Source organism: Culex pipiens, chromosome 3 (assembly GCF_016801865.2).
Source record: "Culex pipiens pallens isolate TS chromosome 3, TS_CPP_V2, whole genome shotgun sequence".
Classification (NCBI taxonomy): Eukaryota; Metazoa; Arthropoda; class Insecta; order Diptera; family Culicidae; genus Culex; species Culex pipiens.
This window is the reverse complement of record NC_068939.1, coordinates 99809139-99826415: the sequence shown is the minus strand read 5'-3', so window position 1 is coordinate 99826415 and position 17277 is coordinate 99809139. Positions and strand designations below refer to the sequence as shown.

Here is a 17277-nt window from a genome sequence, read left to right as displayed (position 1 = left end):
GACAAAATTATTAATAGTGAATATAGTAATTCTATCAGAATCGGTGATTTTCATTCAAGTAGCATAAAAACTATTCTGATTTGTCAAAATTTTCATAGAAGTTCGATCAATCAATAGTGAAATGATATCGTACTAAATTCGTTGATCTGTTTAACTAACGGTTGTTGGATTATGATTGTATTGACCATTGTTACGAATCAAGGATTTACTGGAATTCTGACGATCAAATGGTCGTTTCTTTTTCAATTCACGACTTGTAAAATAAAAATTGTTTATCTATTTTTTTAATGAAGCCCAGACAGGTTTTAAAAGAAACGTACTAGAATTTTTGGCTATTCAATAAATTTTCGGGGATTTGAGATAAAGGTAGCTTTCGGATAGGTTACTTTAAATCTTGTTTTCAATTCAAGTTAGGTAGTTATCCGCAAATAAATAATTGGACTTATACGAGTAATTGAACATTTTGGACTTATTAATAACACACAACTTTATTCTAGACTCAGATCCATACAGCGTCAGTGTTTATTTGGTCGAAGTGTACTAATTCATTGGCAGATCTGGTTCTAGTTTTAATGTAGGGTAGAGTAGTCATCAATGAGACACGGGGAACAATGATAAAATGCATCTCACAAGTCGTAGTTTCAATCAATCAGGCTCATATTTTGAGGAAAGGTGTGTCTACTAGATACACATCTGCCACAATAGTGGCTTTGTTTATGGACGCTCCCTTGAAAAATTATTCATAAATGTTTGATTCTGGGGTGTAAAAGTAAATTATGGTCAAAAAAATACTTTTTCGCTCGTAGGCTGCCATTTGCACCAAAACTAATATTTCTACAAATTTCTTTCAACGTTCCATTGGGATTGAGTTGGGCTGCAATGTCTTTTCATTAGGTTTGATCAAAATTTAGAATATACCCAGAATCCAGGGCTGTCTCATTGTTCCCCACTCATTTTAGCCCATGAGTAACAATGAGACACTTTGATTTTTCTTCATTAAACATTTCAAAATCCATGTAAATCTTTCAAAACATGAATTGAAAGTGATTTTTGGCATATTTATAGAGTTTTAACTTCATTTAATCAAACATACAAAGTTATTTGGTATAAATATATGGATTTTATAAAATTTAAATACTTTTCAGTATACCTTTTGTTAATTAAAGTTTCATGTTGGCAAAATTGCTCTAAAATGTTCAAGGCAAGTCACCTGTAATGAGACAAAACAAAAACATGATGTTTTACTAGAAAAGTATTGATTTTCGTAGAATGTCTCATTGTTCCCCAGCTGTCTCATTGTTCCTGCCAAGTGCGTCTACAATGAGACAGTTAAATAACTCTGGATGTAGATGTCGGATCGATCTCATATTATGGTCAATGATAGAACTCACTAAAAGAAAGAAAAAGCAACAAAAAGCTCATTAAAACATGCTGATGAAAAAAATAGAAAAATTGTTGAAAGTTGAAAACCAAAAGTGTCTCATTGATGACTACCCTACCCTACGACAAGACTACTGACGGACAGCATATTTTAGAGCACTTAAAAGCTTCAAATTTTGGAATGAATGAACACATTCTGTTGCTCTGAATCAGGTCTAATCGAAACCAGTTCAAAAAAGCAAAATATTATACTGCAACATTGCTAAAACTGCTGTCCCAATTCGCCCCATGTGTCCCAAATCGCCCAGATGAGGCCACCATATTTCTCCAGCTAAATGTACTGGGAACACAGTTCGATGGAGGTGCATGGTACTTTTAGTCGGATTGATAGTGTATACTAAAACCCGACCATTTTTTTTCGTGACCAAATTCGTGCGCGGCGAGGAGTTGTCCCAGAAAAAAAATCCTATTACTAAATTTAAGGTTTAAATGCGCTATTTCGATTGAATTTTGGCCCGAAACCCGGAACTCAAAGTCTGAATTTTGAGAGCTCTTTTTCTGAAATACTTGAGTGATGTCTGTATCCGCTCTTAAAAATCTTCCATCATTGGAAAACCGCTCATAAAACCCACATGTTTTATATTTCAGATTTGTAGCCGTGGGGTCGGAGACGAACATTTTATTTTTCGATTCACAATTTTCGACCAATAAATGTTGTCAAAGCCATTTTCAGAGGTATTTTTTGGACTATTTTACAGAAAACACTATCAAATTAAAAGAATTCAGTTTCAAACAAAAAGCCATTTGAAAACATGCGCAATTAACTGCTTGGGCCCAAAATTTGAAGCTTTTCCAAAATGTATTTCCAGAGTCGTCAAGTCGAAGCATAAACGCCAGCACATTTACGCTTGCGCGTTTTACGCTGCGCGTGAAAGTGTTCTTTTTGGCTTCTCATAATAGATCGACAAAGTGCAATAGCGATACATATTTTTATAAGTTAATCATAGACTTACATTAAAGACTGAATACCCTTAATATTTTTCTAATAATATCAATCCAATATGTTTTTCTTAATTAAATTTTAATACTTTGCGACCCATAATGTACCTCTGAAATTTAAAAAATTATGGTATTCGAGGTTTAGCCCGAAAATATTCGAAGCTTTAGGTCAAATTCTATTTCACCTCTGGTGATATTAAATCGGGTTTTTCGGACCACCCTCATCGTAAAAAAAACTGGTGGAATTATTTTGGCTCAGGACCTCGCATGCTAAATTTTAGCCAAATAGGAGCGCTTTTGGTTTGGTTCCTACTAGTTTGACGTGGAATAATTTTCACAATATTGCAGCAAAAAATATTGCAAAGTGATGCAAATGATGTATGATCTGAAAATGCAATAAAATATTATTCGCAATTTTCTTAACTGTTTCTACGAGATTTTGCAAAAGTTTAGTTGTAACGAAATGTATGTATAGCCTTGAAAAAAAAAGGATCGAGAGACACAAACCCCCTAAAAGATCAAATTTGGCCGAACAACAAAATTTCGAGGGCGCAAAATCCCCCCACATCACAGCCCTGCACTGGCTCAGCGAGAGAGCGAAAATCGCTTTCCCACCGACTGAGAATGTGAGCGAGAGAATTAGTAGAAGAGGAAAAACTTGAAAGGATGAGCTTGAAAGATACCTGTTTACTATACGACAGAGTACATGTATTTGTACAATTAGAGGTAAGACTCTCTCTCTCTTCACAGCGTATCAACAGCAGGACTTGCAGCTTTGAACTTGAATCGCTGTTGCTCGAGCCCCCACCAGGTGAGGGTGCACGAGCTTTGTCTGTAGTTTATGATACAAAAATGCAGAATTTATTGGCGTTTAATGATTCAATTTACGAGCCAAAACCAGAACCGTGGTTAATCGATTTCATGTGGCGTATGATATACACGCCACATATCTTCGGGAGAAGGAAGTATAAATATCACACCACTCGACCTCGAACTAACCAGGTTAAGAAAATTAAGCAGTACTAATTAGGAAAGTTTGTGAACAACAAGTGTGTAGTGTATACGGTAGAGTTTGTAGTAGGAACAGAGAACTTTAAATTGTCTTTTTACCATTTATTGGTTGAGAAACTTTGAAGTGTCTCGTTATGTTGAGTAGCGGGGTTAATGCTGTGCGGGTATCTATTTCAACCATGGATTTTTTTCGGTTGGGCTAAATGGCGTCGGTGGCGGTATGTACTTATCGTGTTGCTGGGATTTTTTTAACCTTGAATATCATAAAAATATCATAATAATTATGAATACTCGACTCTGATAACGACATGACTAGCAAAGTAATCAAACAGTGACATTTCTAAAAAAGTCACTTATGCAACTAGCTGAAAATAAAGATTTATTATAATATCTTCATTTGTAACGAAATTTCGCAAATATCTTTTGAGTTGAATTTTTCATTGATGCAAACGTATTTCCATTCAATGATTGTTGAACAACCGCAATTTATTATTTGAGCAATAGCAAGGCATTCAAATTTTTTGTCTGATTTTAATTATTGTGGATTTAGTTGGTAGCTGGCATCTTCTCACGGTCGTGGATAGAACTAGGGGTTCTCATTTGGAGTGAAAAAGTTCAAGTTATTGAAAAAAATATGAATTAAAATTTTGATTTTTAATCGCTTCTCCGACATTAGGAATAATTGTTTGAACATGCTCGCAAATTTTTTAGTCAGTCGGAAAAATATTATTTTTCGCTTTATAAATGCGGCCCCGATACTCTTCATGGGTCATGGGAAAAAAAACTTTTTTTAGCGCTAGGGGTTAGTCACTTCGAGTATATCGCAAATGGCATATCATACGCGCGTAACGTCGTTTCAAATAAAAGCGTAAATATCATACGCGCCTAATATTCACGTAGTACGCCTAGGGATGGATATGGATTGGACTGTAGTCCCGATTCACCCCAGATTACGGTTCCAAAATCGTAAACAAGCGTTAATGGAATTGTGAACCATTCATGGTACGTGGGTCTCGTGGCGCAGGGGTAGCGGCTTCGGCTGCCGATCCCGATGATGCTATGAGACGCGGGTTCGATTCCCGCCTTATCCACTGAGCTTCTATCGGATGGTGAAGTAAAACGTCGGTCCCGGTTTCTCCTGTCTCGTCAGAGGCGCTGGAGCAGAAATCCCACGTTAGAGGAAGGCCATGCCCCGGGGGGCGTAGTGCCAATAGTTTCGTTTTTCATGGTACGTTGAATAACGATACGTTTTTATAACCGTACTGTAAAATTTTGCAACGAATGGCCAAGAAGTTTAAAGCTACCAGAAATTGATGAATTAACAACAACTACGGAATTTGAATACTTTGTTAACTGGTTTGGTTCCTAATTTTATGAACACTTTTTCACTGTTTTGGGAACTGACATAACATGAACAAACATATCTGTATTTGTGAGACTTATTTTTTGATGTCTTGATTTTTTACTCAGGAAGGCATACAATTTGAAAATCCAGAGTTTTTTTTATTTTATAAACATATTTAGAGTTTTTTGGAAAGGTCCTATTAGCTATTGTGTTTTATATGTTTATAGGGCCTATTAAAAAAAAAAACTTATCGAGATATTAAAAGTGAGAGTACATGGAGTTAAACTTTTTGAAAAGCCTTGGTTACCTTCACAGCAACTGCATAGAAAGTTTAACTCAACTCCATGTTGCGATTTGACAGCTCGATAGGACCTTTAAAAAAAAAATTAGAAATCAAAGGGCAATTCATTTCTGATACTGCACCAATATGAAGCAAATATTGGAGTCGATACGGTATACAACCTAGAAATACTGCGCGAGTATTATGCGCGTATGATATCCACGCTGATATTTGGGTAGATATAACCTCATATGCGACGAATATAGGGTCTATATCGTCAATACGGTATGCAGACAATGAGAATATTATGTGCGTATGATACGCGTATGCAGTATACTCGAAGGGATTAACCCCTAGCTAGAAATCTAGTTTTTAGAAGCGACATGATTTTGGCATGGATTTTTGCCTTCCTCGCCTCACTGAGGAAAGGCTATAAAATCACTCGAAAAATGAACTTCTTAAATAGGCCTCGTAGACCCACTTTCACGTATGCATATCGACTCAGAATAAAGCACGAATTGGATTGGAGATCTGACTACCCTATCACAAGTTGTAAGCACATAAGTGCCTTGGATAGCACCCTTTAAATTAGAGGAAGGCATCATCCACCTAAAGGTGGATTAAGTAACGTTTTTTACATTAAATCCAAATTAAATCAGCGCAGACTCCAATGTAACTGTACAGACTTTACAACGAAAATTCAACAGACGTTTTAGCGTACACTTACAGATTATTGGAAAAGGAAAAAAAAAATCAATCCAAGAAACGTCAAACCGGACCAAAACATTTTCCGATCGTTCGATAGTCGTCTCGTCTCGGCCTGCTCGATTTGTTATTAACCCGCGCGCGACGACAGACAGTGGCCGTGTGAAAATGATGTAATTCGAACGCAAAGTTTTTGTTTCAACCGGTTCCCCGAAAATGTCCCTAACCATGCTGCGGAGTATCTGCCGGCAGCAGAACCTGAGACAAGCACCGGCACTCGTGTGCAGTCGGTTTTGCCACGGGCAGGTTCCGAAGGGTGACGGCGACGGCGGCGGGTAAGTGTCCTCCTCCCTTGAATCCCGATCCCGATCAGCTGATTTGTTGACTTTCTAATTATCGATGCAGCGGCGACAAACAGCAGCCGAATGCGAAGGAGAAGCTTGCGGTCAAGTACAGCCGGGAGAATGTTAAGCGAAACGTTCAGGGATACGTGTTTTCCCGGTTCTTCGACTATGTTAAGAACTATGATAAGGTGTTGGAGAAGCAGTTTCCCTCGGCCATGCACGTGTACCGGGTGTTTCTGGTCGGGGTGAAGGAATTCTTCAACGATATGAAAAAGCTAGTCAAAATAACAAAGATTGTCTACACCCACGACAACGATCTGCGCTGTTTGACGCGGAAGGAGATCGAGCTTTACTACCAAATGCCGCGGGACATGAAGAAGGTGGCGCCGGTGCTGCTTGTTTCGGCGCTTCCGTTTGCCAACTATGTGGTGTTTCCACTGGCGTAAGTTGCATTGAGCCTTTCGACAAATGGATTCGATTAATTCTTCCTCCGCTTCTAGTTACATGTATCCTCGAACATTTCTGACGTCCCACTTCTGGTCGATCCAGCAAAAGGGAGATTTCGCCCAGCAGGAACTCAAGCAAAGGCTGCAATACAACCGGCGCGTATTTCGCTGCATGCAGGCCAAACTGGACTCGATGCGGAAGACGAAAGATCCGCAGTTCGATAAGTGCAGCTACATTCTCGGTCTGCTGGGCAGCGGCCTGCACCCGACCTCGGCCGAGCTCCTCGACGTCAAGGACCTGTTCACGAGGGCTCCCTTCGGCCTCCGACATCTTTCATCCGTACATCTAAAATATCTCTGCCGGTTGCACGACCTACGGCCGGGTCTGATGCGCCGGTATCGTCTGTCGGAACGGGCGTACGTCGTGCATCACATGGATTTGGCCATCAAGCGCGAGGGTGGCGTTCACAACATGCCAATCGAGTCCCTGAAGCACGCTTGCTTCCTTCGCGGGCTGAACGCGACCAATTTGAGCGCCGAAAGTATGATCGCGTGGTTGAACGAGTGGGTGGAAGTGTCCTTAATTATCAACCAAGACAACATCAGTCTCTTTCTCCATCTGCCGATCCTGCTGTCCTACAATCACCCCAACAATTGGATTTTAAAGGGGTGAACCTTTTTATTTTGCGTACTCCAGACTATATCAAGCGGCTTTTGGTGTTATTTCCAAACGATATGTTAACGTTTTATTTTGAAATAAAAGTTGTTTCGGATATTCAAGGCTGATGCGTTTCTTCGTTTTACGCATAAACATCGATTGTTTCTTTTTGCAATTCCGTCTTGAAACTTCCTACTTTTCCTGTCATTCTCGCGTGACGAAACAGCCTACTTTTATCTACTTATAATAACAGTATCGAATAGAAACACATTTCAAAACAAATGCTGAAAAGTTCTACTTTTCAGCACTGAAATGGTTGCTGAAAAGTTGAACTTTTCAGCACTAGTTTTGAAAAGTAATACTTTTCAAAAAAAAATGATTTAAACGATTTATTGACAAAATACATGAACATTCGACTTATAATTTCATTCAATGGGTGTTTTTTCAGAAATGCAAAAAATGTTGTATGGAACTCGTTGCAAACCTTGATTTTTTCAGCACTTGTCGTATTTATCCAACTCGGTGAACCTCGTTGGATAAATGTACGACACGTGCTGAAAAAATCTTCTTTTTGCAACTTGTTGCATAAACTACTATTTCAATAATCTCGAAAATATAACGTAAAAGTTAACAAAACGCAGAGAGATATTGGAGACTTTGGAAGTAATTATAAGCAAACACCGACGGAAAGGTCAAGTATCTAGAATGCACAAAATTGGCCATCGAAAAAGCGCTTCCCTAACACGGATGTGAACTTCAAGTTAATGTAATGCATTACAATTTCTTCGCTCGAAGGGGTGACCAAAGAATATCTTAACGTCAATTGACGACTTAATCATTCGCTTATATGGGAGACGGAAGGTATCGTTCCAGGGCAGGCGGCGCAGGGCAATGGAGTTCGATGTTGTGGAATGAGTGTGCACACGATGAAGATTGATTGCTTAAAGAGACATATCTCTTAGTTTTTGGTTTAACATTTTCAGTTGGTACTCTCCCTAGCGTCTTCTTAAAGCAACGGACGACATGGTCTAGCAGATTTGCGACAGACAAACTATCTCGAGGCTGATTGAGTGCTTGCAGTTTGACAGACAGCAGTTGGTGGTAGCGTTTCTTAACCTCGTCGCTAGTTTTGAGCAGGTTCACGTTGATTTAGCGGGTGCGCCTCTGGCATAAATTTGCTAGAAAAAAGAAAAAGGGATTAAAATGGGTTTAAGTAATTGGAACATAATAATTACATTCAGAAGCCAAAACAGCATGAGGAACGGGCACACGAACATAACGACGTTTAACTCTCAACAACAAAAGTCGATGATCAGAGAAACCTGAAACTGGCTCAATGCAGCGGCACTGCGGATTTCCGAAGCGCGGAATGATCGGCATCACAATATGATCGATCTGAAACAAAAACTAGGAGTTGGGAGGGCATTGTTAAAAAGTAATAAACAACCTGTGAGCGACTGCTACCCCGACTCCAGGTGCGCAACACACTCTCGTTGGGACCGAATGAGCTGCACAAGCATAATCCAAGAAATGAAATCTTTAAGGCTCTCCCCGTTGCCGTTACTCCAAGGATGGTACAAATATCGTCCAACATAACGCTTATCAGCATCAAGCAGATCCCGGTAACCAACCAGTGAAGATAGTTAGATCGTCATCAAATATTCGCAATCGAACATAACAAATATTGGCAGAAACTCTTAGAAAAAAAATAGCCATGCAGTTGAGAACGACGAACGACAACAGAAGTGCCACCGCCCATCCGAAGAGCCGCGTCAACTAGGGAGTTAACATTGAATCAGTCATAGTCGGCAGTCCGAGCAGTGCAGGTGGCCATTCGGGTCTCCTGCAGACAAGCTACTTGTATGTGGTTACGCGACAAAATGAGGTCAACGGTATCCCGATCAGCCTCGCCGGAACATCCGGAAACGTTCCAGGTGCAAACACTGAACATGTTGTTACGAGAAGCGGGAGGCGGAGTATCACCGATAATGGCTGAAGCGGGAGTGAGAAGAGGCTCGTACGGATCGGAAGTGACGAGACGGAGTTCATGAATAGCACGTATGCCTGACATCGGTAGATGGGCTGGCGATGGTTCAGGAGATGGTGACGAACCTGTAAACGGCAGTATTAATTGTCAGTAGATTAATGGCCAAGAAGTTACCTGTAGGCGTGGGCGCTGGACAGGCGGTTGCAGGTCCAAGTGATTCTGGCACAGCTTCGCAAAAGTCTGGAGTGATGACACGATGTGTTGACAGGATGCTGGTGCCCGATGATGGAAGAACGGCTGAAGGTAGATTCGGAACTGTTTGAGAAGCTAGGCGAAGACGGTATAAGAGGTTAGTGGAATGACGTGCGATTACAACCGGATGGCATACTAACTCGCCCAGAAGTAGAGCAACCAAAGGAAGCTGGAGCGGCAGCACGCAAGTCCGGGGAAGTCGCTGTTACACCTCCTGGGAACGGGGGATTTCCATTGGAAAGTGAAAGGTCACATCCAGGTGTAGGTGGAGAAGTCTCCAGGAAGTGAAGGCGAGTGACTCCTTCCTACAAACGGCATGTAATTAATAACCAGGAAATTCAATTTAAATATGTTTTTACCTGATTGGAACGCAAGAATACTGTCATAATGGGTGTATTCGCCAACCACATTCAGACGGTGAATAATCCGCAATCGATCGTCCGCCCCCTCATTCAGCTCTGATCTCTCAGAGTTCTCGCGGAAAACATGGATCGCATAATTATGCAATTGGGAAATTGCACGCAGTGACTCCTCGCCACCCCACACTCCGGGTTTCGAGAGATCGGTCAAGAAATAATCAACCAACTCCACACTGCTCATGGAACCAGCAAATTCCTCACCGTAGGTGTACAATGCCTGAGCACAAAGGGGCTCCATCCAGTACTCTAGGAAGGAACGGTAGAAGCTAACCACATCTGATCGCAGTCGTAGGGTGGTAGGGCGATGCTCGACGCTACCGACCGGATGAAAAAACATTTCTGGAGTTTTTTTTTAAAAGGTCCAATAAACCAAATTTCCAGTTTTTGCTTTTTGGGTGTTTTTGAAACCGCCTTGAGTCAGGGGTATCAAAAAACACCCAAAAAGCAAAAACTGAAAATTTGGTTTATTGGACCTTTTCAAAAAAAACTCCAGATTTGGTGCGCTAAAGCGGCAAAAAGGCAATTGCCATCACCGGGAATGACCCTCGCAACAACGACACTTTCAACAACATCGATGTAATCCAGATTAAAGTAAAGTGCCTATAGAGCTTAATGACGTTTCGCGTACGCACACTAGCGCACCATTTGATTTTGCTGGCCGGACAAAATTTAACCTCAATTTTGTTCGCAGGGAATTCTGATGAAATGTTTTCATTTGTGCAACGGCATGGCTTTTTGAGCAAAAACCACCGCGATGTGTAGAATCAACACATCCATTCCAAAACAACGCGGTGTACACATTCGATGTGTCAGATCGACACATTTTGGGCGTAATTTTAATCTTCAGTGTGGTTTTTGACTTCAATGTCATGCCAGTGGTACCTGATTTGGGGACAATCCAACACTTCCTGCAGCAGCAGATTAAGCTGGACCTGTCGTCGGTACGTAACCTGCAGGTGAACGTGTCGAGGAACCAGGTCATCATCGAGACAACAACGCCGGATCAAGCTTTTGCTATCGCCAGGGACCACAATTCCAAGCACTTCATCGTGCATGCGAAGAAGCGGTTCCTGATTCCCATTTACGTGGAGGATGGCGCCATCGAGGTCAAAGTCCACGATCTGCCACCTCGAATGCCAAATCACATCATCGAAGAACACCTTCAACAATACGGGGAGATAATCTCAATCCACAACGAGGTATGGCGCGACTTCTTCCCCGGTATCCCGAACGGGGTTAGAGTCGCGCGAATGAAAATTAAAAAGCCGATTCCCTCATTCGTCCAGATCGAGGGTCTGTCGGCGTACATTGTTCACAAAGACCAAATAAAAACGTGTCGCTATTGTTCGCAAAAAAATACACGCGGGACAAAAATGCAACGTTACTAAACAAAACAACAACACCAAATCAGACGAAGAAGATGAAGATAACACCGTGAAGACATCAGAGCCAGCAAAACAGTTCACCAATGACAACACTCCCGATCTCTCTTTTTTTTTAGAGAATTGAAAACACAGCTACACTACACATCAGCAACGATCAAGGAAATCCACTTCAAATTCGCAATTCGCAATTTTCAGTGTAAGAACGGGCCTTGACCGATCTTATGCACTAGGTTCCCGACGAACACGCACTGCCCTTACACCTACATCTCACCCTTGCTCTGAGTCAGTACGAGCAACACGCTAGAACACGCTTTGAGTGTTCGTGCCAGGCATGCACACCTTCTTTTCCGGTTACGCATTTTAACTCGGCCGGGGGTGGTACATTACGTAGGGTTTGATGTAAGTATAAGCGCCTAACCATTCAAAGTGTGCCTATCAACTTTCATTAAAGCAAAATCTGTTATATTTTTAGTTTGAATTCAAAAACTAATTGTTATTTACTGTGTTTTGTTTTCTCCTGAAATCTTTCCTAGTGTTGAGTCGTGTTTATATGTTGCTATTTCTTTTGTCGCGGTGTTTTGTTACAATATTTTGGTCCTAAGCATTTTACAAAAGTTTTTCAAAAGTACAATAGTAATACAGTAGTTGTTCGGTAACTGGGCGTTGTTTAACTGGGCTGCTTTTTAACTGGGCGCTCGATAACTGGGCCGTAGCCCAGTTAAAAAGCAGACAAAACAAACCGAAATCACCGAGGGGTTAATGGATGCAAAAATCATGGTCAATAATGTTATTTTAAGTCACAATTAAAGAAATATGAAAAGTAATTATTGTAAATAAATTTATGTTTTGTTTATTTTTATATTTCATCAAATAAATATTATGCATCGGTAGTCCCCTCGTTTTTTTTTTCGTTCAGCCCAGTTAGCGAACAGCATTCGATGACTGGGCTACGTTCTCAGCCCAGTTACCGAACAACTACTGTATTTGTGATAATTCTTTAATCATTCCAAAAATTGAGTAAGGGCTCGAACCTCACTTGCTTATGAAAAAGGTGAAGTTTCAAAACAATGTACAGTGAAGGAAATATACTATGTAAAGAATCAATAGTAAAAGAAAGATAGTAATTTATGAAGTACATAAAGAAATTAACAATAGTTAATAAATAGAGGTAACAAACAAGCTTAGATTGTATTGAGGACAATTTACAGGGAAAATGAGAAATTATTCAAATAGATAAATAAAGAAAAGGCACATGATAAACAAAATTGACATCGCTGCCAAATTAAGGGAAAGCAGGCAGTTTGTTACAGCAGCATCAATTGGTAAAATAGAGTGGAAAAGCGTTGAGAAATAAAAGAATCAAATTAGTAAAATCAAAATCAAATGGAGGATAGTAAACAGAAGCTACGTTAGAGAATCAGTGAAATAAAATTAACAGAATATAGATGTTAGATAAAAACGGAAAGAAGAGAAACCCCGTTGTGTGATGTTTCAGGTACATCCACAGCAGTTGACTCAACATACTGCGAATCAAAACAATACCGTCTACAATCACAAATTACTTCCCTTTCCCACATTGACACGCCCCTTTCTTCTAGCCGTCTCTACTCTGACCCTCGCTGGTCAAAGGTTTACGAGTCGTTTCCACAGGCCACCAGCTAGGTTACACCTTGTCATCATGATGACTAAACCAAGCCAACGTGGAGGTAAGAAAATAGGACACTTGCAAGGAACCAGGGCCATGCTGTTTTGTCCAAACAGCACTACGAATGTAGTTGGGCTCCTTCCAGGATGTTCCTCGCCTAGGTGTGTCAAACGACGAGTAGGGTAGAGTAGTCATCAATGAGACACGGGGAACAATGATAAAATGGCTCTCACAAGTCGAAGTTTCAACCAATCAGGCTCATATTTGGGGGAAAGGTGTGTCTACTGGATACACGTCTGCCATATTAGTGGCTTTGGATATGGACGCTCCCTTGAAAAGTTATTCATAAATGTTTGATTCTGGGGTGTAAAAGTAAATTATGGACAAAAATTACTTTTTCGCTCGTAGGCTGCCATTTACACCAAAACTAATATTTCTTCAAATTTCTTTCGACGTTCCATAGGGATTAAGTTGGGCTACAATGTCCTTTCATTAGATTTGGCCAAAATTTAGAATAAACTCAGAATCCAGGGCTGTCTCATTGTTCCCCACTCATTTCAGCCCATGGGTAACAATGAGACACTTTGATTTTTCTTCAATAAACTTTTCAAAATCGATGGAAATCTTTCAAAACATGAATTAAAAGTGATTTTTGGCATATTTATAGAGTTTAAACTTCATTAAACCAAAAATACAAGGTTATTTGGTATTAATATATGGATTTTACAAAATTGAAATACTTTTTAGTGTAACTTTTGTTATTAAAAGTTTCATGTTGGCAAAATTGCTCTAAAATGTTCAAGGCAAGTCACCTGCAATGGAACAATACAAAAACATGATGTTTTACTAGAAAAGTATTGATTTTCGTAAAGTATCTCATTGTTCCCCACCTGTCTCATTGTTCCTGGCAAGTGCGTCTACAACGAGACAGTTGAATAACTCTGGCTGTAGATGTCGGATCGATCTCATATTTTTGTCAATGATAGAACACATTAAAAGAAAGATAATGCAGCTACAAGCTCATTAAGACATGCTGATGAAAAAATTAGAAAAATCGTTGAAAGTTGAAAACCAAAAGTGTCTCATTGATGACTACCCTACCCTATCATCAGTATCATGCACCCTTGGCCTGCATCAAGGAAATCCACTTCAAATAACAAAAAAATCTAGCATTGCCCAGCATTGTACAGGAAGCTTTCAGGAAAAGAAAAAAAAGATTCGAAGATTAAATCTGGCACAAAAATGTGTAAACAAGAAGCCAAATAAATATTTTTAAGATAAAAAAATGGCATAAAATTAGTGTGCTTACTCGAGGTGGTATTGTTGCTGGTAAGTTTATGGCCTGAAAAGATATTTTAGAGCTTAAATCAAGCAACAAACTCTTAATATTCGGAAGATATATGTTTGATAAGAATAGGTTTATTTCCCGTACTTGTCGACATTGATAAGGTTACCATAAGAAATCACATCTGACCACGTTTGGAATCTGTAAAAACACTCGAAAAACGAACTTCTAACACTGATGAGCTGACGTGCCACCAGGAACAAATTTCTCGATCATTTATAACCTTCAATTTTTGGGCTCGATGGAAATATATTTCGATCATCCATTCAAGAGTTAGCCGCATGGAAGATCCGGACAACGTTTTCATCAAAATATCTGAGATCCGGCCTGCAAAAAGTGTGAAAAATAACACTTAATTTCTTAAAACTTATGCTAGGGTTGTCAGATCATCAATCTTTTAGGCTCGTTGGAAAGGTCCTTTCTATATTTTGATATTTTGATGAAAGCGATGTCCAAATCTGTAAAGAAACCGGAGTGCAACGGAATATTTAATGTAATAAATTCTATTTTATTGTACTAATTCAATGCACCAAATTATGATGCTTACACTGAAATCAACTTAATTAATTTAGTTTTCACTTAATCACTAACTGCAGCCGCTTTTATTGGTTTCTATTTTCACGATTTCACTTCGTTTTTTCGGTTTAGAACTTAAACTAAAAGTTTTTTTTAAATCATGTCTTAATCAATTATTAAAATTTCAACTAGATTTTTCGCCAAAACAATGTTAAAAGCAATGAAACACTTGTGACAACCAATCACGCTCACATTTCAAATCACAACATCACTAGAAATTCAAATCGGTATAAACGACGGCAACGGTCCCAGCTTGGCTCGCTTCATGATCGGCGGCCTGTGGTCTCCGTCGTCGTCGTCTTCAACGTCACCACTATTATTCTCTTTAGCTTCCCCAACTTCACTCGGCTCTGAAATCACTTCACCACCATCTTCCACGTGACCTTGCTTCATTTTGTCCACCTTGCCGAGCAGTCGCTTCAGCTGCGACTTTTGCTCCGCACTGAGCTCGTCACTTTCGCCCGTAGCTTCAACCTCCCGATCGAGGTAATATCTCTTCACGGGTGGCACTTGCAAACTTCCCGCCTTCGTCGGCGCGGATTCCACCGGTTTGCTCTTTGCAATCATCTTGCTCCGACCGCCGTGCGGGTAGGGACACTTGGGCCGATCGCACACCCCCAGTCGATCGTACTCCGGACAGACAAACTCGTGGCGGCGTTTGCACTTGAAAGAAACAGGGAAAAATTAGACAACCCGGAACACGGGTGGCGCTGTGAGCGCTGCGTTATTACCTTAGCGGCGAGCGGACAGTAGCCGCGGAGAAAGTCCTCGCAGATCCGTTCCGTCTCGCTGACCTTCTTGTGCAGGTAGGGACAGTCGTTTTTGACGCAGCGACCCTCGAGGAAGAACCGACAGACGGGCATCTTTTCCAGGGAAACGTCGTGCGAGAGAAGGCATCCGGCGGCCAGCGCGCACTCGCCCTTGAGGAAGCGAGGACAAATGATGACGTGTTTGGGGTCGTGCAAACGCGGACATTTGCCCTTGAGTTGGGCGGAACACTTGCCCAGGCGGCGATAGATCTGGCACGGAATGTTGCACTTTCGCAGCTTGTTTGTGAGCACTTGGATGCTTTTGTGCTTGGCCAAACTGGAATTAGAAGGAAAAGCATGAGATTCATTCATAAATTTGCATCTTTCCAACTCACCTCAAATGAGTCCTCGTCCGGTGTACATCTGTCCGCACGAACGTCCCGTCCTTGCCCGGTTTGTACGTAAGTCCTCCGATGTCAATCCGTCCCAATCGAGCCTCGCCCATCGTCGCGTCCTCCGTCATCGACGGCACCTTCCTTAACTTAGTCCCACTGGAATCGAGCAAAAACCGCGTCCCCCGAATGGTCAAACTGCGTTCCCGACAGTCACCGGAACGCGACGGCGCCGGGTTGGCCGACTGAACCTGCAACTTGTTCGTCGACGATCGGTAAAGAACTCCGTTTATATTCAGCATGACCAGCTTCTTGTTAGGCGACGCAAACGAAATGCTCGGCAAGGTACGGGCCGCTGAACTTTTCCCCACGGACTTGGTCCGCCTCAGCTTGAGCAACCTCCGGTCCGTAACGACGACCTTGCGCGGGCTGATCGAGTTGGTTGTCCGCACGAGCGAGTATCGACGGATCGACGACGGCCTAACCTTGGGAACCACCCTCGACATCACACCCGGTCTTCGGTCAAGCCTATAACTAGCCGGCTTAGTCGAGATCACCACCGGAGCAACCGCCGGAACCGGAGTCGATCGCACTAGCTTGTTTTTGCTTATTTTCACCAACGGTGCCAACAAGGGCGCACGAGGACCACTCCCCAAAACAGGCACGCTCGACGAAGCACGAATCAGCTTCCGCATCGTGTGTTTGATGATTGGATTCGGTGGTGGCCTCGGTGGGACAACTGTTGCTTCCGCTGGACGCTGGGTCAAGGTCAGCTCCCGCAGCAACAGTTCCTCCTGCTGTTGTTCCCGTTGACGGTGAAGCTTTTCTAAAAAGGCAGGGTTAAAGTGAACCCTCGGGACTGTCGACGAAGTTGGGGTGGCCACTTCCTCCGGAACTGGAATGGATTGCATCGCAGCAGGCTGGGGCAGAAAATTCCTGTTGAAATGGGCCTTCTTGAAGTTGGGATTGATGAATATCTTAGCTCGTGGTTCCGTTGGGTCGTCCATCGTTGGCTTGCGACTTGTTGAGATCCGAAAAAAAAACAACTCAAAAACTCAAATTCTTGCAATCACGTAAAAAGTTCTTTGCATGCACTAATCACCGTGTTTACTTTTTTCTTTGCTTTGCCAAAGTGACACATGACGAAATTGAAGGTTTCTGGCAATTCAGCAACGCTTGCTGTGACATCTGCTTTCGTATTGTGGAGGCGGTTTTTGTCTGAACTAAAAGCAAACGCGATCTATTGGCGATTGTGGCAACTGTTGGAAACATTCGACAAAAGATGTCGCTGTTGCGGTTATGAGGAAATTTTGACCACAGACAACAGACGGCTAACTCTTTTAAAATCAAATCAACTAA

General features: G+C 41.5%; 3 protein-coding genes and 1 long non-coding RNA gene across 4 annotated transcripts; 2 read left to right on the top strand and 2 right to left on the bottom strand.

The window, feature by feature from the left end:
• Positions 1–5787: 5787 nt before the first annotated feature.
• Positions 5788–7288, top strand: LOC120421934 (LETM1 domain-containing protein 1). Its single transcript, XM_039585240.2, has 3 exons — positions 5788–6055; positions 6126–6506; positions 6565–7288. The coding sequence occupies exons 1-3, from the start codon at positions 5937–5939 to the stop codon at positions 7181–7183; spliced, it is 1119 nt and encodes a 372-aa protein (XP_039441174.1). The 5' UTR covers positions 5788–5936; the 3' UTR covers positions 7184–7288.
• A 152-nt stretch (positions 7289–7440) lies between these two features.
• Positions 7441–10125, bottom strand: LOC120421925 (uncharacterized). Its single transcript, XR_005606047.2, has 3 exons — positions 8616–10125; positions 8404–8563; positions 7441–8346 (listed from the first exon to the last, which is right to left on the bottom strand). It is a non-coding gene; the product is annotated as an uncharacterized LOC120421925 (long non-coding RNA).
• Positions 10126–10530: 405 nt separating this feature from the next.
• Positions 10531–11928, top strand: LOC120421918 (uncharacterized; the record flags this gene model as incomplete). Its single annotated transcript, XM_039585219.2, has 1 exon — positions 10531–11928. A coding segment is annotated over one exon (684 nt), but the record flags the coding sequence as incomplete, so codon positions are not given.
• Positions 11929–14926: 2998 nt separating this feature from the next.
• LOC120421931 (zinc finger CCCH domain-containing protein 3) lies at positions 14927–17006 on the bottom strand. Its single transcript, XM_039585236.2, has 3 exons — positions 15922–17006; positions 15509–15863; positions 14927–15440 (listed from the first exon to the last, which is right to left on the bottom strand). The coding sequence occupies exons 1-3, from the start codon at positions 16923–16925 to the stop codon at positions 14997–14999; spliced, it is 1803 nt and encodes a 600-aa protein (XP_039441170.1). The 5' UTR covers positions 16926–17006; the 3' UTR covers positions 14927–14996.
• Positions 17007–17277: the final 271 nt, after the last annotated feature.

Bases quoted from the DNA above. Each gene is read 5' to 3' on its own strand.
- LOC120421934 (XM_039585240.2), top strand. From the start codon at position 5,937: ATGTCCCTAACCATGCTGCGGAGTATCTGCCGGCAGCAGAACCTGAGA. The intron at 6,056-6,125 runs GTAAGTGTCCTC...TTATCGATGCAG, and splicing joins GGTGACGGCGACGGCGGCGG to CGGCGACAAACAGCAGCCGA. The intron at 6,507-6,564 runs GTAAGTTGCATT...CTCCGCTTCTAG, and splicing joins TATGTGGTGTTTCCACTGGC to TTACATGTATCCTCGAACAT.
- LOC120421931 (XM_039585236.2), bottom strand. From the start codon at position 16,925: ATGGACGACCCAACGGAACCACGAGCTAAGATATTCATCAATCCCAAC. The intron at 15,864-15,921 runs GTGAGTTGGAAA...TTCTAATTCCAG, and splicing joins CGGACGAGGACTCATTTGAG to TTTGGCCAAGCACAAAAGCA. The intron at 15,441-15,508 runs GTAATAACGCAG...GTTTCTTTCAAG, and splicing joins ACTGTCCGCTCGCCGCTAAG to TGCAAACGCCGCCACGAGTT.